Source organism: Heloderma suspectum, chromosome 5 (assembly GCF_057233095.1).
Source record: "Heloderma suspectum isolate Gila_16-S chromosome 5, 16-S_ref, whole genome shotgun sequence".
Taxonomy (NCBI): domain Eukaryota; kingdom Metazoa; phylum Chordata; class Lepidosauria; order Squamata; family Helodermatidae; genus Heloderma; species Heloderma suspectum.
The window spans coordinates 153,873,458-153,895,304 of record NC_139462.1 but is presented as its reverse complement, the minus strand read 5'-3'; the positions used below and the strand labels follow the sequence as shown (position 1 = coordinate 153,895,304).

Here is a 21,847-nt window from a genome sequence, read left to right as displayed (position 1 = left end):
CTGTGAAGACCTACAACACCTTGTAGAACTAACACCCAAAAAAGATGTCCTCTTCGTCATAGGGGATTGGAATGCTAAAGTAGGAAGTCAAGAAATCACCAGGATAACAGGCAAGCATGGCCTTGGTGTACAAAATGAAGCAGGACAAAGGCTAATAGAGTTTTGCCATGAGAACATGCTGATCATAGCAAACACTCTTTTCCAACAGCACAAGAGGCGACTCTACACATGGACATCACCAGATGGTCAACATCGAAACCAGATTGATTATGTCCTTTGCAGCCAAAGATGGAGAAGCTCTATACAGTCAGTAAAAACAAGACCCGGAGCTGACTGTGGCTCAGATCATGAGCTGCTTCTTGCAAAATTTCGGCTTAAATTGAAGAACGTCGGGAAAACCACTAAACCATTCAGGTATGACCTCAATCATATCCCTTATGAATATACAGTGGAGGTGACAAATAGATTTAAAGGGTTAGACCTGATAGACAGAGTGCCTGAGGAACTATGGACGGAGGTCCGTAACATTGTTCAGGAGGCAGCAACTAAATTCATCCCAAAGAAAAAGAAATGCAAGAAAGCAAAGTGGCTGTCTGATGAGGCTTTACAAGTAGCTGAGGAAAGAAGGGAAGCGAAGAGCAAGGGAGAAAGGGGAAGATATATCCAACTGAATGCAGAGTTCCAGAGAATAGCAAGGAGAGACAAGAATGCCTTCTTAAATGAACAATGCAAAGAAATTGAGGAAAACAATAGAATGGAAAAGACTAGAGATATCTTCAAGAAAATCGGAGATCTCAAGGGGATGTTTTGTGCAAAGACGGGCATGATAAAGGACAAAGAAGGCAGGGACCTAACAGAAGCAGATGAGATGAAGAAGAGGTGGAAAGAATACACAGAAGAACTATATAGGAAAGATCTGAATGTCCCTGACAGCCATGATAGTGCGGTCACTGAACTTGAGCCGGACATCCTCAAGAGTGAAGTCAAGTGGGCCTTAGGAAGCATTACTAACAACAAAGGTAGCGGAGATGACAGTATTCCAGCTGAGCTATTTAAAATCCTAGAAGATGATGCTGTTAAAGTGCTGCACTCAATATGCCAACAAATTTGGAACACTCAACAGTGGCCACAAGACTGGAAAAGGTCAGTTTACATTCCAACTCCAAAGAAGGGCAATGCCAAAGAGTGTTCAAACTACCGTACAATTGCGCTCATTTCACATGCCAGCAAGGTGATGCTCAAAATCCTACAAGCTAGGCTTCAGCAGTATGCGAACCGAGAACTACCGGAAGTACAAGCTGGGTTTCGAAGAGGCAGAGGAACTAGAGATCAAATCACCAACTTTCGCTGGATCATGGAGAAAGCAAGAGAATTCCAGAAAAATGTCTATTTCTGCTTCATTGACTACGCTAAAGCCGTCGATTGTGTGGATCACAACAAACTCTGGCAAATTCTGAAAGAGATGGGGGTACCAGACCACCTTACCTGTCTCCTGAGAAACCTGTACGAGGGTCAAGAAGCAACAGTAAGAACCAGACATGGAACGACCGATTGGTTCAAAATTGGGAAAGGAGTACGACAAGTCTGCATATTGTCGCCCTGCTTATTTAACTTATATGCAGAGTACATCATGAGAAACGCCGGGTTGGATGAATCACAGGTCGGAATTAAGATTGCCGGGAGAATTATCAACAACCTCAGATATGCAGACGATACCACCCTAATGGCAGAAAGCAAAGAGGATCTAAAGAGCCTCTTGTTGAGGGTGAAAGTGGAGAGTGCAAAAGCTGGTTTGAAACTCAACATTAAAAAAACCAAGATCATGTCATCTGGCCCCATCACTTCCTGGCATATGGAAAGGGAAGAAATGGAAGCAGTGACAGATTGTATTTTCTTGGGCTCCAAGATCACTGCAGACGGTGACTGTAGCCATGAAATTAAAATACGCTTGCTCCTTGGGAGGAAAGCTATGGCAAACCTAGACAGCATAGTAAGAAGCAGAGACATCACCTTTCCGACAAAGGTCCATCTAATCAAAGCTATGGTTTTCCCAGTAGTAACGTATGGCTGTGAGAGCTGGACTATAAGGAAGGCTGAGCGCCGAAGAATTGATGCTTTCGAACTGTGGTGCTGGAGAAGACTCTTACGAGTCTCCTGGACTGCAAGGAGGTCAAACCAGTCCATACTAAAGGAAATCAACCCTGACTGCTCATTGGAAGGACAGATACTGAAGCTGAAGCTCAAATATTTCGGCCACCTAATGCGAAGAGAAAACTCTCTGGAAAAGACCCTGATGCTGGGAAAGACTGAAGGCAAAAGGAGAAGGGGACAGCAGAGGATGAGATGGCTAGATAGCATCACTGATGCAATGAATATGGACTTCAGCACGCTCCGGGAGAGAACGCAGGACAGGAAGGTCTGGGGTGCTATGGTACATGGGGTCACGAAGAGTCGGACACAACTGAACAACAAATGGCACTCTAGAGTATTTGAAGCACGTAAAACACAAAACAAAGGTAGCTCTGCTGGTACATGAGAAAAAAATCCAAAATCCACACTTGGGCAAAACCTTTATTAGGACCAACCAAAATTCCACAAAATTCTGCAAACTTTCAAGTTCTCCAGAAGTGGAGAACTCAAAAGCTTGCACAATTTTGTGGAATTTTGGTTGGTCCTAATAAAAGTATTGGATGTGATTCAAAGAAAGCTGCATACATTCTTTCATTATGTGTAATCTCACATTATTTTGTATCCTTGCAACAAAAGCTGTAAGGTAGATCAGAATTATGAAATTCCATATTGCAGAATGGAGACTGGAGATGAAAGACAGTGGCTTGCCTAAGGCCACACAGGCTTAGGGCAGAAACAAAATTTGAATTATGACTCCTTGGTTCATAGCACAAAGTCTTAACCACTATCCTATATCTGCAATTCTCTGTGGTGCCCAGAACTGGCGGATGTAGAAATGTAATGCCATTTTGTCTGCGTAAGGAGCTCTCTCCCTTCTGCCTTAAAAGGGCTTCAAAAGACATAAAGAGCCAACATATTACAACGTCCTATGCCCTTTTCCAGGTTACTCCATTCCATTCCCCCTTCCCCTCCCCTTGCATTTCTATCCTCCCACCAACAGTCAGCTAGTATTCCACAAATACTGAGCATACTCAGCCCTCATCGGGCTGTTTTTTGGGTTTAGGCATCCCCCCCCCATTTTTTTGTACTTTGAACACTTTGGGATTTCCCAAAGCCTGCTGATGCCTTCCTTTTCTGCATGTACAGTGCCGCTTTCGCTACATACAGCTCAAAAACTCAAAGAATTAACTCAGTATTCATGCGTAGTAAGCGTAGACGACATGGTGCCCCCTGACACCTTTCTTGGTGCCTGCCCAACCAATTCTTAATTATTATTATTATTAACACATTTTCTTTAAGGCAGCTGGGATTGTGAAATAGTTTTTTGTTGGTGCTGAAAACTGTGGGTTCAAAGGGGTTGCTCAGACCCCACCTCTTCCCTGTACTCTGCATTTTCAGCAGGTTATTTGTCCTTTGCGATGCCTCCCGTGGCAGCCATTTTGTGGTGGTGCCCAGAACAATTTATCAAATTGCCACATGTTCCCACAGCCCAAAATGGTTGCCTGGCCCTAATGTATAGGATTAACTTAAGCATGAGCAGGGACTCGAGCCCACACAGGGTTCTTGATCACATGGAGAGTTTTACTTGCATTCAAGTGAATGCGGGTAGAATTGCTCTTCAGACTTTGCCACTTAACAGAGCAACACTGGGACCAGGCACAGGCCTTGTGGTTCACTGAAGAGGAGTACGCCATACTAAAACACGTCGGTGCAAACACCGTGCCCATACATTATTGTCCAATTTTGTGAACATCTTCAGTATTCGGTGGCTATAAGTGTGATTATTATAGCCGGTGGTAACACCTAACATCAGGGAACTGGAAGCTAACGACAACCAAATGGCAGACCGCCAGTACAGTTAATTTCTTGCGGAACTGCAGTTATGTTCTATGCTCAAAACGGTTATACAGAAAATCTATAGGAGCGGCTGAGCTACCCAGCGGCTAACTCTAGACTGGAGTAAGCTGCTCTTTTAGGGACACTCCTGTGTTTCCTTGACTGGGGAGGGGAGTTCCACTATCACAAAGTTTGGAAAGCCTTGGCCTATATTATGTAATTCATTCCGGAAACAGCAGGAGTGGTCTGAGAAATAGTCCCCGTGTCTTTGACACTTAACTAAACAGCATGTCTTCTACTACCACTCCCTTGGGATATCTCACTCACCCCTTGGCATGTGGTCAGGCAGTACTTATAAGCCAAAACAAACAGCCAGTCTATCAGTCAACTGATTATGCTTTACAGTTTTGGAGTGAGGAGAAAGAAGCCAACTTCTTTTATTTTGCAAGTTCTGTACACTTTTAAAGGCATATAATAACATTGGGAGCCAGATGGACAAATCTCACATTAAACAGCAGACAATCAATGGGTTGTATTTGTTATTTGTTTAATGGATTTTTAGATCAACGTTCAGGATGCTTCTGCAAAGACACAAAAAACACACAACCTCTTATGCCACTCCAAACAGCTAGCTCTTAAGCATTATATAAATTCACTGCATTGAGCGAATCTATAAACACAATGTTTTAAATCTACTTCAATCACCTTGTTAAATTTCTATTTTTAAACTGTGGGCTGCACTTGAACATAGGAGCCACCAATCGCATGACTGTCTTCAAGGGCATACAGCAGTCTGCAAATGAGTGAAAGAATGTGGAAACAAACTGCATCGAACACTGAAGGCAACTATTTTTCCATCTCATCCATCAGCCTGAACCCAGATTTAAAAGTACAAGACCAAAATCTCCCACACTTGGATGTTTCATCGGTATAGCATTGACAAGAAAGGACCTTTTTAACAAGAGCAATAGTGGGCAGAAGTGACTGAGTCCCAAAGCACACATTACTTTGAAGTTGTAGTGGCTTCTTTCTTTCTTTCTTTCTTTTACTCCAGAGTAAGCATGGGGGGCCTGATCTGGATTGAGATCCTAGCTTGGAGGATAGGAGACCTTAACCCTTTCCCCAGCTGTGGTCCCAATCTGGATCAGGCCCCCACCACTGCAATTTATATCACCAAATAGTCATCCAGTAGAGCAAATGGATCATTATTTGGCTATGTTCATTGCAGGTGTGGGGCCCTGATCTAGGCTGAAACTGCTGTGTGTGTGTGGAGAATTAAAGCCCCATAACCCCACCTCCATGCTAGGGTCTCAATTGAGATTGGGACCCTGCCCTCTAGAGTTGAAAAAAAAGCTAGCTACATCCTAAAGTAATGTGTGCTTTGGACCTAAGAGAGACTGAGTTGTGTACCAGGAAAGTCCAGATTCAAATCTCACCTCTGCCTCAAGCCCATTAGATGACCCTATAGTCTAGGGCTAGACAATCCATTTCAATTTCTCTCAGCAAAGTTGCTGTAAGGATTAGGGGGATAGTTATGTGCTTTGAACACTCTTAAGAGCTGTTCAATATACTTACCACCACCAGAGTGCTATCAGTCTGCAGCTCTCAATGGCATGGCCCTTGTGGTTCACCTCCAACCAGAGCTGTCATAACAAAAAATCTGAAAATGCCACGGGTAAACAGGGGCTTACGAAGCATTTCCTATGTACATCACTGGAATGCACCCAAAAACCTCAGCTTTCTAATGCAGCAGCCCAGCCAAACCCAAGTGGAAATATCTGCTCTCCAATTAAAAATCCAATTTTGTTTCTCCATTCCCAAACAATTACTTAAGAGCCGCAAAGAAACAGTCCATAAGAGCACAATAAAACCAAAGGGATTTTCCACTTTAAGCTGAATGAAACAGCATTCAGCATGTCAGCCAATTTCAATGAATACAATTACACAGCGCTAATCTGTCTACTTAATCCCAGTGAAATCAAGGATGTTGGATTAACAGAAGACTACATAAATAAAACCTCTCTGTTTCTGACCACAGTACTAAAAAATATTCCAGATCAAAAACTGCAAATTTGTATTTAAAAGCATTAAAGATTCTCTAGGTTGACAAGTCAAGATTCTAAGAATCTTTATATTTAACATCTATAATTTCTGCAACTGTATATTCTACCTTGGTCCTATAAAGCAAACAAGCTGTATGCTAAATGTTTAAGGGTCCAATTCTAAGCATATTTAGGTAGAAAAGAGTCCTATAACTCCCAACATTCCCCAGCCATCAATAGCTTTCACCATCACCTGCACCATAATGGAGAACACCATCCTTGCATTTATTATTCATTCCTTCACACACACACACACACTCTTCCCAATTCAACCAACTACTTCAAATCAACTACTCTCACCACTACCCCACAAGTCCCACCCTACCAGGACCCACACTGCCACTTACTAGGCTCCACTTGGAACCAGGGAGGATTAGGCAGAAGTTGCAAGAGCTACACCAGAGCAATAGATGCCTCCTTGTGGGCACAGGAAACACTGCCCGTATTTGCAAGGATTTAATTTTATTTTGGTGTGGAGAAGACAGTGGTGTAAGCCCTCACCCACTATCTGAAATGATAACAGTCCAGACCCAGGTTTACATCCTCATATGTGTGCTGCTCATGAGAACTGGCCTCAGAGAGAGGCACTCAAATTAAGCTAAAAAGAGCATTATTGGAAAATGCTGTCATAGCTCAACCATCAAAATACCATTTTCAGACTCCATTTGAAGTTAAGCAGGGTTATACTGGAAAAGTGGTTGCATTTGAGGCAACAGTCTTTTGAAAATAACATACTGAAGTATATGAAAATTGTTTTGTCATGCTGTTACCCTTTCATTTCTGCAACCCCACAAAGAATGATTCATGATTTAGAGTACACAAGTTGCTGGAAGTGGCTTAAATGGAACACTTGAGGGCAGGGGTGGGCAACTGGTAGCCCTCCAGACGTTTTGGCCTACAGCTCCCATCAGCCCTAGCCAACATCGCCAATGGTGAGGATTATGGGAGTTGTAGTCCAAAACATCTGGAGAGCCACAAGTTGTCCATCCCTGTCCTAGAACAAAACCTAGAGCTTTCATTCTTGGGTGAGAAGGGATCCTCTCACATCACCACCCTTTGCCCCTTTCCAAACAGATTTACAGATGTTGAAGAAGTCCATTTGGGGGATGGAGTTTGATTACTTTTCCTAGATTCCCCCCCCCCCGACTTCTTTCCAGTTCCCACTGTGGCTCCCAACTTGGTCTGCAGCAAGCTGGCCCAGTTTGTGGATTTTCCAGGCACCTTATGCATTTTTTTCCTGCAGGTTCTGCAATTTGCACAAAATATGGCTGAATTTGTGCAAATTTGGCCATGATCTGCACAAATTGTTCAGAAATCTGCATGAGCCATGGAACCTGTGGGGAAAAAATGTGCAAAAAAAGGTTCCCAGAGTTTGGGGGAAAGCCTGTGGATTGGCTCATAAACGCAAATCGAGTTCTACATGCCACAGAAGTCCATCTAGCAAAAAAAGAACAGGATTTCCCAGCAGTGGACATCCCTAAACAGAGTACTTCATTTCTATTCAACTATTTCTTCCAGGTGGGGCATCCCTGAAAGTCTCCTCCTCAGCATCCCAAACCCAAACATTTTCATCCCATGTTCAAATCTTTTTTTTGCAACTACGTCTGTCACATTCCTTTCTTATTTTTTTATTTTTAATGTAATTGGGCAGCTTGACAGAGCTTTGAATGCCACACTGTCTGTCCCCTGCTAATTAAAGAACAAGAATTTTGTTAGGTGCTATTTTAGCAGCCTTTTATCCCTGTATTTCAGATAATGACTTTCTAGATTAAAGGCAAGGGTCAGGGGTCCATTTGCATGTCCTTCTCAAGCTGTGCTAGTTACAGTCAACGTGGGATGAGTTTTAGCTCCACTGCCATAGGCAATGGGTGGAAATAAGACTGTTGGCCAGAACACACAGAGCTCCTGCACATGAGATTTTACACTCGAATGCTGCTCTTTGGCCATAAATTATGTATTTATTTATTTACAATATTTATATACCACTCCACATCAAAGATTTCGGAGTGGTGAACAACAAGATAAAAGACTAAAACCCCATAATTAAAACAATTAAAACATTTTAAAAGAACAGATTATGCTAAATTATGCAATATATTTATGCAATATAATTTAGCAAATTATGCTAAAACTCAATCTGTGCAGAGTCACACTGTCCCCTCTGTTCATGGCAGTGCAGGTAAATGCTAGCACAGGACTGCCACTGCAAGAAATTATCATTCACATGGGCCCTAATTTGCTGCCAGAACAAAGGACCAGCATCAAAGATTTATATTTAAAACGTTTGCAAATATGCTCTTAGAACAGGGGTGTAGAACCTCTTTCCGCCTGAGGGCTGAGTTCCATTTCAGAGAAGCTCTTGGAGGCGGCATCCCAATGGCGGGCAGGGATGAAGTCAAAAGGGGCGGAGCCAAAGGCAAAAGGGGCAGAGCCAAAGGCAAAAGGGGCAGGGCCAAGAATACCAGCATACTGTAGTTTAAAGCTCTTTCTGCCAGTAGCCAAGTCTTAGGAGAGGCATGTCAACCTTCTAGAATGGGGGGAAAGCACGCAAATGGTGGGAGATCACCATATGACTGATGGTTGGGGGAAAGAGGATAGGCCTGGGGAAAGTGGCGTGGCTGTCTGGAAAACCCTGAAATGCCTGATTGGGACCCCATTCAGGACAGATTCGCCCCCCACCCCCCACCTCCAGGCTTGAGGTTCTGCAGCCCTGTTTTAGAAGGTGAAATGCGGTAACAAGATTATTCTTTCACATTATTATACAGATAGTGCCATCCATAGATTGTGCTTCACATAGTTACACAAGCAAGGTACAGGTCCCTATCTCCTTAAAATCCAAATTGATAAGGGGTGAGGCAGGAGAGACTATCAGGGGACAGCACGGAGGGAGGAATCCAAGCAAATGCAATTATACATAACTGAGGCTTTGTTTCAGTTGAGGAGGAAGACCAATATTCTTAGAGTCACTTCATGACAGCCAGGGTGGTGTAGTGGTTAGAGTATCAAACTACAATTGGGTAGACTTGGGTTCAAATCCCCATGCAACCATGAAGTTCACTGGCTGACCTTGAACTAGTCACTACCTCAGCCAAAGTTATCTCACAGGATTATTGTGATGATAAAATTGAGGGTAAGGAGTGGGAGAGCTATGTATGCCACACTGAGCTCCTTGGAAGAAATGTGAAATATTTTATTTATTTTAAATATTTCTTGGCTGCCTTTCAGGGCAGAAGGTCTCCCAAGGCAGCATACAACAATAAAACATAATGAAAACCGATACAGTAATAAAAACAGTAAAAACAGCAATAGCAGCAAACATTCTAAATACGAGCATAAAATACAAATGTAATGAATGAATAAATGAATGATAGATAGACAGACAGACAGACAGACAGATGGCACTTTTTCTACATAAAGACAACTCATCCTTATGTATGAAGTGACAAGAAACTTTCCTTCCATGAACCTTCTTAAGTTAGGCTCACTTAGGATCCAAGACAGTGTATTTTACTCTCCAGGCCTTCTATATACATGACAGTATAGATACTTTTTCCCTATATGGAGGCACAGCCCTTATTCTATTAGCATATGCTAAAGAACCAGGTCACATATGGAGTCAGAACAGAACAGCCTTCCCCAAGCTGGTGCCCTCCAGATGTTTTCAATTACAACTCCCAGCACTCCTGAGCATTGGCCATGCTGACTGGGGCTGATGGGAGCTGAAGTCCAAAACATCTGGGAAGCATCAGGTTGGGGAAGGGTGACTTAGAATATTATTGGACTGAAGTGAAGAATCGAAACAATAAAAATATTGGTTTGTTGCTTTTTGTTAATTTGTATAGCCGCCCCCGCATGAAACCTGCTTTGGTGTAGGGAGAGTTTCTCCAGCATATACAGTTACAGATATTATTCAGGGGGAAAAAACAAGTCACAAGAAACAGTAACTTTTTACGCAGAACAATTTAACTACTGTGTCCAGGGCTCAAAAACAAGACATAAAATCCACAGAAAGGAAGGTAGATTCATGAGGACTGACCTGGAGGGGAATCCAGGCAAAGACAGTTTCATTTAATCACACAAAGTCAAAGTGGAAAATGCCAAACTAAAAGCAGACAATACTATGCTTTGTCTTCTGGTGACACACAAGTACAGATGCAAATTGTAACAGGAAGGAAGGAGAAGAAAATGTTGCATAACGGTCAGAAATAAGCCATGAAGAGAGAGAAACTTTAATATTTTTAAAAATCCTAGTAAAAACATTAGAACTGCTGTGCTAGATCAGACCGAATGTCTATCTAACCAAGCACTGTGTCCTGCAATGCTGGCCAGACAAATGCTAGCAAATCCTCCACTCATTTGTTCTGAATATAGTTCATATTTCATATGGGAATTTTTTCATTTTGCCCAATATCTCAAGGCTTGGCTGTTATGTCTGAACCATATTGATGGTTTTACTAAACCAGACATTCTTCAACTTTGATCTATCAGGGAGCACTTTTCTGGTTTCCTTGTTCTTTGTGGACCACCACTGTTTGGCTGTCATGAAGGCAGCTTCTGGAAAGATTTCCATACTCAACTATTTATATGCCCCTATGCCCCTATGCTGGATGGATAGGATGAAAGGAAAGAGGAAGCACTGGAGCCCTCTTCTGGCTTTCAAGAGAATGCATCAGAGCTCAAAGTGTGTACTGGGATGGGGCCCTGGGTTCAGACCCTGCTGTGTTGAACAGCAAGGTCTGAACAGAAGCTCCACTCACATTTGCTTGAATGCGAGTAAGACTCTCACCACGGTCGGGAAAGGTTTTCCCATTTAGACCTTGCTGATCAACATGGCAAGGTCTGAACTGAGGGCAGGTGTGTGCAGGGGCTGTGTACACCAAGATGTAGGGGGCAGGGCTACTATGCACAGCCCTATGCCAGTACACACTTTGAGCGCTTGTGTATTCTCCTGAATACCTGAATAGGTTTCTGTGTGCTCCGCATGTGTCACTCAGTTAGAAAAATTGCCAGAAAATGTTGAAGAGCTGAGGTGCCTTTGAATTTCCCATCACAGGCTCTTGTAGACCAGAAGCCGCTTTTTAAGGAGAGTGATGTGCACTCCTGCACTGGAGTGAGGGAATGAAAGGCTTCCAAAAAACCTGAATTTAAATAGGAAAAAAGAAAAGTGTTGAATAAAATGGTGATGTATTGCTGTACGGAGGCAGGCGGTAGCATCCCTGGTGTTTGTTTTAAGAGTTTCATGAGCTCCCAAGATTCTAAAAAAAGCAACCACCTGCCCCTATATGAACCTGCCTGGTCTTTAAGTTCAGCCTTAGAGGACCTGTTCTTTGCGCCAACCTATATGTAATATTAGGTGAGCAGATAGAGATCGGGCCTTCTCAGTAGTGGCACTGCAATTATGGGACTCCATATCCCAGTGGAGATTTGCTAAGCTGCCCCTTTCCATCTTGAGACAAAGGGCTTAGAATTTAAAAGAATTTTACTGGCTTTTAATCTATGATCGGGGGGGGGGGTGCATGCGTGTATGATGGTTTTGGTGGATTAATTATTTATATTATATATATAGGATGGTTTTGGTGGATATATATTAACTGATTGAAGTTTTAGCACTGCTGCTTTTTAATGTTTTAACTGATGCTGTTTGTATTTGTTTGTTCTAATGGCTGTTTTGATTTGTGCATTTTTGAAATCTTTTTGTAAGTGGGTTCATTATTTAATGGAAGGGTGGTATATAAATAAACTAACCAGGGCGACTTGAACAGCACACCATTCAAGAAGGTCTTGGACACCCTTGCACATCATGTATGACGCATCCAGCTGGCTGGGCACAATAACAGCTTCTTAGCTTTAATAACTTAACAGTATTCTGCGCCTTCGGACCATTCTTCCCACAGAATGTTATTCTTTGGAAAATGTGAAATGACATTGTTGCTTGTAAACTGTGATTTCCCACCTCATTTCCAGCTAGTGCACCTATGGCACTGAGTAATCTGTAGAATGTGGTTGAAATACTGTCATGGCTGTGACATTCAGTTGTGCTGAGGTCACAGTGTCCTGCCCCAACAACCATGGTGGTTACCCAAACAACAATAATACATTGGTAAAAACATGGTTTACGGTTTTAAAAAAATTGGCCAATTAAAAAACAATTAAAGCCATGCAAAAGCAGCAACAGTGAACAGTTCAGCTCAGGAGGCCAAACGCCTGCCTAAACAAAAAAGGTGTTTTACATGTTGGCAGGAGGCCAGAGTTCCAGAGTGTGGGCACAGCCACTAAAAAAGGCCCTTTCTTGCCTCCCCACCAAATGTACTTAAATGGTGGTGGGACACAGAGAAGGGCCTCAGCCAAAGATCTTAAAACCGGGAAAGGTTTGTACTGGGGAGAGGCAGTCCTTCTGGTAACCTTGTCTCAAGTTGTTTAGGCCTTTATAGATCCCAGCCAGCACATTGAACTGGGCCCAAAACTGAACTGTTAGCCATTGGCCAGAATGTCCAAACAATTTTCAAAGGCGGCCCCACATAAAGCATACATGTACAGTAGTCAAGCCTATCTCCAGCTATTTTGGGACCCTGGTGGACATGCTGCCTCCCTCTCTTCTCCATCCCACTGCCCTCTCTTCTCTCTCCCCACCTCATGGTGGTGGTGACAATCACCATTCCTTTTCCAGCACCAGCCACCACCACCGCCATATTCCTCCTCCTCTACTTTCCCTGGTGGCACAGCACGCTGCTGCCTGCCTCACCTTCCATACCTCACTTTGAGGGGTACTTCCCTAAAGAGAGGCATTCTGCTTAAAGTGGGCCTGGAGTTCACCTGTACCATGGCAGCACAGGTGATCTTCAAAGCTACCTCACCCAAAATGCTTTGATCTCAGGAAGGGTTGTGGCATTTTGGCTGGGTGGGTTCTCTGGAGAGCTGCACTACCTGCTTTTCTGCTGAGGCATTTGTCACAGTAGGGAAGCAGCTGTAGGGCTTCCCAGAGAGCCCACCTGCCTGATGCCTAGCTCTGAGGAGTTCTCAGAGCTCAGCATCTGGCAGGTAGCCCTCTGGAGAGCTGTGCTGGGCATTCTCTTGCTGAGGCAGCAGGAGAATGGCTGGCGTGACTCTCTGGAGCACCGGGCAGGCCAGTGCCTCGCTCTGAGAACCCCTCAGAATAAGGCATCGGCCCGCTGCTCTGGAGCGTGTGGCCCTCCTGGCTGTGGCAGCAGTGGAGACGTGTGTGGCTGTGGTCCTCTAGGAGAAGGAAGAAGAGAAGCTGGAGCACTGCCACCACCTCCACATGACTGCCACCAACACCTTCAGGGGGTCATTTGACGCCTACATAATTTGGTGCCTGGGGCAGCCACCCCACCCAAACCCCCTTAGGGCAGCCCGGACAGTAGTCCAAGTGAGATATAACTAAGGCATGCATCACCATGGCAAGATCTTACCCATCCTCAAGGAATGGGCACAGTTGGCGCATGAGCCTCAGCTGGGCAGAAGCACTCTGGGCCACCACTGCCCCCAGGCACCCAGGTACAGGGATGCCTTCTCATGAGTTTACTGGTCAGTGACCCACATCAGCCTGCGGGTGCAGCAACTTATGGGCAAGGGCTGCCAGGTCAGCAAGTGCAACTTCAGGAAGACATTTAAGCAGTTAAAAAGCCCTAAAACTGTCCTTCCTGCTCCTCTGAGAAAATAACATCCCTGCCTTTGCTAAGAGGCCTGGGTAAGGCAGTTCGAACCCTAGCATGCGAAAGTTCAGAATGCGCATTTGTTGAAGCCATCTATTCACACTTCCATTAAACGGTCATCATGACCCTTGGCATTTCTCCCTCACTCAGCCAGTGGCAGTAAAGAGTGGAACATGTAAACAGTAGTCACAAACATCTGAGTAATACCAATGGCATTTAATCCTCGCCCTTATTTATTCTCTCTCTTACTTGGGTGACTCAGACAGCCTATAGGCAGCTTAACCCTAACAGAGTCTTCCCCTGCAGCATAAATAATACACACGAGAGTCCCTGTCTGTCCTGAGCACACGTTAACAGCATTGTCTGTGTTTTTCTACCAAAATACACCATACCACCACCGGTGCTGCAACAAAAACAGCACATACCAAATTCTCTCAAACGACCCATTAATCCAGGGAGAATACCTATGTCGGAGTTGGATGGAAGAAAGCAGGTGGGACAATTTTTACGATGCAAAAGTTTACAGCTGCTTGGCCTTGTGCTTCCTACTCAGATCCCTGCAAGACAAGTCTGTCCTGCCCAAAGAAGCACACAAGAAGATTTCACAGGAGCACATTCGTCATTCAGGGATGTCTTGCATGATGGGAAAGCCATCACAGACAAAACTTCCATATCATCTCAAACACATAGCCTTCCGATGGAGGTAGTTCATGTGCTGAACTGTGAACCACCAAGCAACAGACATGCATCCTGTGTGAATTGGCTAGCATAAAGCAGTCTCGCAGAGCTTGCAAGAAGCATAAATTCTGACAACAAGCCAAATGGATTTTCATCTGGACAAGCCTAGAAATATCTTGAAACTAAAACCCAGCGCTTAACACAGGATTTTCTTGGTGAAAGGAGGTTAAGCACTATGAAACATATTATGCCAAGCGTATTATGTTGTCCCAGCCCTAACAGTTGTATTGTTAACATTTTATTTCTGCATATTTTAGCACTAACTGAATTAGCATTTCAGCTCCTGAAGTGTAAAGCATTTAATGTTTAATTTGTTAGAATTTCCATAAGTTCTCTTGCCCCCTCCCCGAAGTATACCTTGATGAATTTCAAATACTGTATTACACTGCTTACATTTGAATTCTTAGGAATGTTGACCAACCATGACATCCTTCAGAAATTGAACTTCATCACAGCTTGAGGTCCAAATGCTGGACCTGTCTCCTCCCTTTCTGCCTTTGGGCAGTAAACAGACCTGCAGTCCCAGGTGAGGGATATGCCACCCCCGAGCTATGCCACGTGCCAAAGGGGGAGGAAGCAGCCGCAATGTTACTGTATTACTTTATGTGAGCTGCCTTGAGGGTTCTTCTGGATCAAAAGGTAGGCTAGAAAATAAATCAGATAAATGCATGGAAAAATAATATTTCATTTCTAGCTATTGTTATTGTTGTTCAGTCGTTAAGTCGTGTCCGACTCTTCGTGACCCCATGGGCCATAGCACGCCAGTCCTTCCTGTCCTCCGCTCTCTCCCGGAGTGTGCTCAAGTTCATTCTAGCTGACAATTTAATTATAGAATTATTAATTATTAAAAAGGACCCCCAAAGCAGCTCACATAAAATAACCCAAGAGAAATAAAGTGACTTGGATCCTGGGAAGCACCAGCAGGGGCTGGTGGAAGGTGACTTTGCCACCCCCTCCCCGCCTTGCATCCCCAAATAAGCTCTCATGAGGGTTGAGGGACCTTTCTTGTTGAAGTGGATTGTGGTGTAGAGGGACTGAGTAAGGTTAGTGAGAACAGGTAAAACCACAAACTAAGTGAGATATGAATGGGTTCAAGTTCACCTTTCTCTGCACTGAGAGAAGCATGGATATCTGCCCTCTCTGAGCAGGAAGCAAAAAAAAAGTGGGGGGGAGGGAGAGAAAAGGAAAAAAAAAACAGTGGGTGGGTGAGAACATCAGTGGACATGGCCACTCCCCAAGTTGTCATCAGGGATAGGGCCATGTCCACTGATGTCATCTGGCCTGCAGCCTGGTGGGGCACAATTTGGCATCATATACATGATGGCAAGAATTCAGGCATCTCTTGTCATGAAGATTTCTATTAATGCATAAGATTTCTCTTCAGCTACCATTGGGGGGGGGGGGGGAAGTGGTGCAAATGAGGTTTTATTTACCTAACAACCAGCCATGTGTATGTCTCATTCAGGTTTCCTGTCTGCTGCTTCCCGAAAACTTCCTGATCATGAACAAATGCCAGCTAAAACTTACTATCTAAAGCAGTCTACAGAGCAAGAAAGGGGTTCTTGATAGCAGAGGAACTTTTAAGTTCCCTCCACCCACCCCCTGCCAGCCTTACACTTATTAACTTGCATAAATGAAGATCTGCAATAAACCTGATCCTGGACTGTACCACTTCAAGCCTACAGAGAGGCCATTGTTACATGCTTGAATATTTTACCGTGAAAAAATAAACACCTCCATGTACATATTATAACTAAATGTCAGACAAAAGCGGTCTAAAGCTTAGCCTTCTCATGCAAACTTCCTATATGCAGGATGTTATTTTTTGGTGCTGGAGCCTTCCAACATGAACCCCCACCCGCACCATGCACACAAATCTGGTGTCTAAAGTGGTACAGTCCAGGAACAGTTTTAATGTATGATCTGCAGTTTGTGTAGCCTTCTCTCCAACGCCTTCCCCAGCGATCCCAATACAGATAGCTCTGTCCTCAGTGGTAGCAGCAGAGGGAAAAGAGCAAGTTGTATCAGCTGGGGGAGGGGTGGAAAGTAGGGGGGCCAAGGCACCCATGGGGGCCACAGTTAAGGCCTTGGGGGGTTGCATGCAGCCCATGGGTTGGGCAGGCCTGATGCAGACCAAACTTTAGGAAGGGCCTCAACATCAACGTAAGAATCAACCTGAGCCTCTTCTTTAGCAGGTCTGCCTCACCATTTAAGATCTGTGGTGGTAGTATCCTTGAAATGAAAATAGTAGACCAGCCTTCCCCAATCTGGGGCCCTTTGGACTACAATTCCCAGCATCCCTGACCATCGAGCATGCTGGCTGGGGCTCAAGGGAGTTGAAGTTCAAAACATCCGGCGGACATCAGGTTGGGAAAGGCAGCAGTAGAGTATGCCACCTTTCTTCTGTAGTCCTCATTGCTAGAAATGATTGGAAAAAATAAACCAAGGACACATTTTAGAAGTATAATTTCAACTGAGCTGGCAACGCGAAGAAAGCATGTTATTTTATAAGCATTCTTTAAAAAAAAAAAAACTAGCCTCAGCACATCACACATTCATATTTATTTTGAATCAAGTGCTCTAAGCTCAAGATCCTTCTCTAGCCCTATTGATATATCAGCGGCATTGTAAAATTTGGCTCACAAAAACCTTTCCACAATTAATTCTGATAACATGTTGCTTAATTAACAAGAAACTGTTGCCAACATCTGGACAATACTTATCCAATTAAAATCTTGGCTAGAAACCTCTGCAATAGACCAATTATATACTTCTACCCGCAAAACTGTACTATTACACTGCCACCAGAAAGAGTTCAGACCAATAGGATGAGGCACAGTGATCCCATTATAACCTACTTGGGTCTAAGTACTAGAAAAATGAGGATAAAAATGCAATTTTCCTCAACATTAGCTCTGAAATCAGATTGTCAGTATGAAGAGCAATTTTTTTTAAGCAGAGCACACCAAAATTGTGTAGAAATATCTTCCTACCTTTTCAGTGATATAGAAATTGGAACTATCAGCATGTTGCAGTGCATAATGCTCATGGTTTGGAAGAGACCACCTTAAAATATGCAAACACTTTTATTAGTAAAATGTACACAGACGATAGAAATCCAAGAACACCACTCAGCTTTTCCTTTCTTATACAAACACCTGTTCTGTAACTAAACAGAACATTAAGATAAATATAGATAATAGTTTTAGGAACATTTTTTAAAATGACATTGGCTATGTCTGTATGTAACAATAAGCTATGTCTGTATTTAACAAATTCTGGTTTAAGAAAGCACAGTGTGAACAAGCTGCTCATTTTCTCCCAGTTTGGTCCTCTCTTCGCTTGAGGGGGCAAACAAACCAGAAAAGAATAATATTCCATGACATCCAAACTCAGGATTATGGTTAAGTGCACCCAAACAAGCCAGGATTCGTAAGACAACAGCAAACCCTGGTTTAAAGCTGGCTTGTTGGGCACACTTTACCATAAACCCAGGTTATGACTACCTACTCACATGAAAGGAAAAGGAAAGGTTCCTCCTGTGCAAGCACCGGGTCATTACTGACCCCTAGAGGGACGCCTGCTTACGCTGGCGTTTTCATGGCAGACTATAGACCACAGACTACAGTGGTTTGCCATTGCCTTCCCCAGTCATGACTACCTTTCTCCCAGCAAGCTGGGTACTCATTTTACTGACCTCGGAAGGATGGAGGGCTGAGTTGACCTGAGCTGGCTACCCGAGACCCGGCTTCCGCTGGGATCGAACTCAGGTCATGGGGAGAGTTTCGGTTGCAACTCACATGAAGGGAAGTGCAAACAATTTGTGAACATCAGTATGCAACTTGTTCATGTTGTGGTGTATTAAGCTAAACATTTTAGCATATTGTTATGTGCGAACATAGTCATTGTCTTTCTCTTGTCTCCACTTAAAAAATATCAGTCAACCCCCACAGGTGTTGCAATTCCTTGGATTTAAAAAAAAGAAAAAAAAGAACAAATACAAGAAAATTATTCCTCCCAACGCAAGATTTGTTTTGAAATTAATGTATTGCACAATCCTTAACCTCCCGTATATGCAGATCTCCAAGGGGATCGCCATGGGGTTAAGTGGAATAGTCTGCATGGACAACAGAAGATAGCTAGATACCACTAAGGGAGGTGCTGTCAGGAGCACCCTTGCTGCCTTCTGAAATCCTCAAGTAGCCAGAATCAACACACAGACCATAGGACTCTTTTCCAAGGCTTTATTTCCATTCAACCTAATGATGCTTACAGATGCTAATTGCAGGAGCCTACTGAGGGAAACTTAAGAGAGCTGCCTACTTGGAGTTCTAGCCTTAGTGAATCAGTTGATCTCCATTTGGAGGTAAAGGCGGGAAGCCCCTGAACTTAAGGGCTAGGAGGCGAAAGTCCACTCCTTTCCCATGGGGCATCGGGGTGCAGCTGCTGACGTCGCGCCAAGCAGGCTAAGTGCCTCCTCTCGGCGCCCTCCATCTCCTGCTTGTCCCTACGCCGGTGCCTAGCGTCCTGAAGCTCCAGTTTTCCCTCCCCCTGCCTGCCAAGGTCGCTACCACTCTCAGGAATGTGAGCAGGGAGGGGCTCTCCCTCCGGCAGCGCCAGTGAACAGCGCGCGGGTTCCTCTCCCATGGTTTCTATCTCTTCCTCAGAATCAGAACTGCTTTGGGGCTCTATGGGCTCCGATCCAACCCTGACAGGTACTCACAGGTCTCCCATTTCCATGTGTATTGCTGAGTGAAACATTCCCTGACATCTAGGAGAAGTGGCCAGTTCCTGCACATGCACAGCTCCACACAAACACCAAAGCCTGCCTAAGCACACTACTTTGCACCAGTGTGATGTAGTAGTTAGAATGACTGGGGAGACCTAGAGTCAAATTTTTACTCAACCATAAAGCTTACTGGGTGACCTTGGGCCATCTCTTAGCCTAGCCTACTTCACAGAGTCATCATGAGGAGAAACTTGGGGTGGAGGGAGCCTTGAGCTTCTTGGAAGAAAGGTGGGATATACATGTAATAAATGCAATAGTGTTTCCCTCCACCCAGTTCATTCTATAAAATTAAAGAAAAATTGAAGTCCACACTCAGAGACTTTTTAATTCTTTCCAGTACAGTGATACTGTTCACCTCAGTATAGGCTATATAACTGAAGATGCAAAGATGAAGCAGGTCTGTAAAATTCCTGAGATTCCTAAGAGATACTTGAATTAAGCCACAAAGAGGGGGTCGGATCGATTTCAGAGCTATTCATTTTGAGACTTGAAAGCAAGTACAGCAAAAAAACAGAACTTACCCATCACAGACTTCCTTTATGATTGCAGTCAATGGTTTCTTCTGAGGATAAAAAAAAAAGGGGGGGGAATAATTGCTTATGAACATCACAGCATAACCAGTACACATTTATATACACATTTACCGAACAGCTTTGAGAATGTTTTCTTGAAAAATGGTATATAAATCTTTAAATAAATAACCAAATGGTCCAATTAAATAAAAGAAGTAAGCTGAATTAAGCATAGAATCCATCCATTTTTAAAGTTCAGCCTGTTGTAGGGGAGTGCCTACTCGGATCTAATTCAAATTTCACATTAACCCCTTGAACTTGTTAGGTAGCCTTAAAGAAGGATATTCCCTCTTAGCACCCTATCCGCAATATGGGACACAACAGTGATCTGTATTACTTGGCAATTGTCAATGGAATACTGAGATAATGTATATGAAGCACTTTGAACACCATACGCTCCAGCACCTTGGAGTGAATGGAATACTGGAGACTGGTCAAAAAGTATCCAATACGGCGGAGAGTTCCAGAAGTTGGGTTTTTTTAAAAAAGAAACAAAGGTCTAAATGCTGCCTCTTTTAGACATAACGCTGTACTGCAGTTAATCGTGGTATCCAATAAACTCTGTGTTGTTTCTAATAAGAAGGGATTCCTTGCTTCCACTTTATATGCACCCTCTGCAACATCCAACAGGGAACCTGCATGGGAGAGGGGGTGCACAAGCCTCAGGTGGTGCACACAGTAAAGACCTCTCAGGGCCAAGGACGACTTGGACTCCAGTTGCCAGCTCAGAAGCATGGTGTTGGTGGCTGTGACAACCGGACTTGCTAGGAATCCACTTTGGGGATGGGGGGTAGGGTCTCACTCACTACGTTTCATCCCTTCTGTCAAGTGACCATCTCATAAACTAATGGTTGACCCCAGGAATGCAACTTGTGCTCTCTCTCTCTCTCTCTCTCTCTCTCTCAGACACACACACACAGACTTATACACGCACACGCAGCAGACTTCCCTTTGGATATTACAGGAAACGTACATAAGGCAGAGGCACAAAGCACTTGTACTGCCGGAATGACTTATAACATCCAAAGCTGAAAGCAGACGTGTGCTCAAATACGAGAAAAGCACCACAGGGCAGGGAGATAAATAGTAGGGAGGATTCAGGTTCCCTTCAACTGCATGACCCTTTTGCTTTAAAAATCAGACCCCCCCCATCCCACCCCTTATTTTATATGCAATTGGGGCAGAGTCAAATTTAAACTAGCAGGGCTGCTGCTGTTGCACCTAGCTTGGTCCTCAATCAAGAGAGTTATGGAACAAGGCTGTTAAATAATGAATGAAGAAAAAATTGACTTGGCATAATTACTCCCTGATGCTCTGGTCACTGACCCCACAAATATGTTCATTTAATTAATATGCCCTTTTTAGTACATGTTTTTGGAGAGGAGTGGAGGGGTGGGGGAGATGTCAGGCTATCAGTGATGACCATAACATTAATGCTGCAACTAATTAGGTACTGGGCATTAACAGGGTTTCTATTAAGTCCTTCTATCCACTTGTATCTCCAACAGAGTCAAAAGTTAAGCCTCAGATTCCACAGCTAACATTATTCAGAAAGATGTACAAACTAACTTGTAAACAACGTGATCTTTTAAGCAGCCTTTCTTGCTTCCCGGTAACAGTTATGCGTCATGACTGAAGGGTGTTTTGAATAGAGAATTTAGCAAAACTAGCTCTATTGTATACAGTGTGCGTGTACAGAGAGAGAGAGAGAGAGAGAGAGAGAGAGAGCATTTTCCATCCTCTCAATGAGTTATCCACTAAAAGTCTTCATGAATTCCAGTATAACACACTCCCCACTTTGCTGTAAATCTGCAATGCAGCAAGTCTGCATGGTACCATACAGTCTGGCTAAAGTTAGTTTTCTTTTGGTCCCCAAAATAGAAAGAACACTGTCTGGTCTGGAGATGTCACAACATTCTGAGCACTGCTGTAACCATAAACACATGCATCCCTAGCAAAAACAACAACCCAAAAAAATGAAGAGCTATTTGTTTGAAAGAAAATAAA

At 43.7% G+C, this 21,847-nt stretch overlaps 1 protein-coding gene across 3 annotated transcripts in view; it reads right to left on the bottom strand.

Annotated features, from left to right (window-relative positions):
* Positions 1-21,847, bottom strand: part of ELMO1 (engulfment and cell motility 1) — a 405,171-nt gene that overhangs the window by 290,438 nt on the left and 92,886 nt on the right. Inside the window, exons 3-4 of one of the 3 annotated variants that reach the window (XM_084857863.1) lie at positions 19,790-19,830; positions 17,473-17,545 (exon numbers count right to left, since the gene is read on the bottom strand). In XM_084857863.1, the coding sequence (XP_084713989.1) occupies positions 17,473-17,545; positions 19,790-19,830 (114 nt within the window). Of the gene's footprint in view, positions 1-16,685; positions 16,747-17,472; positions 17,546-19,789; positions 19,831-21,847 lie in introns of those variants that run through there. The other 2 variants (XM_084857865.1, XM_084857864.1) reach the window with 2 other exon arrangements.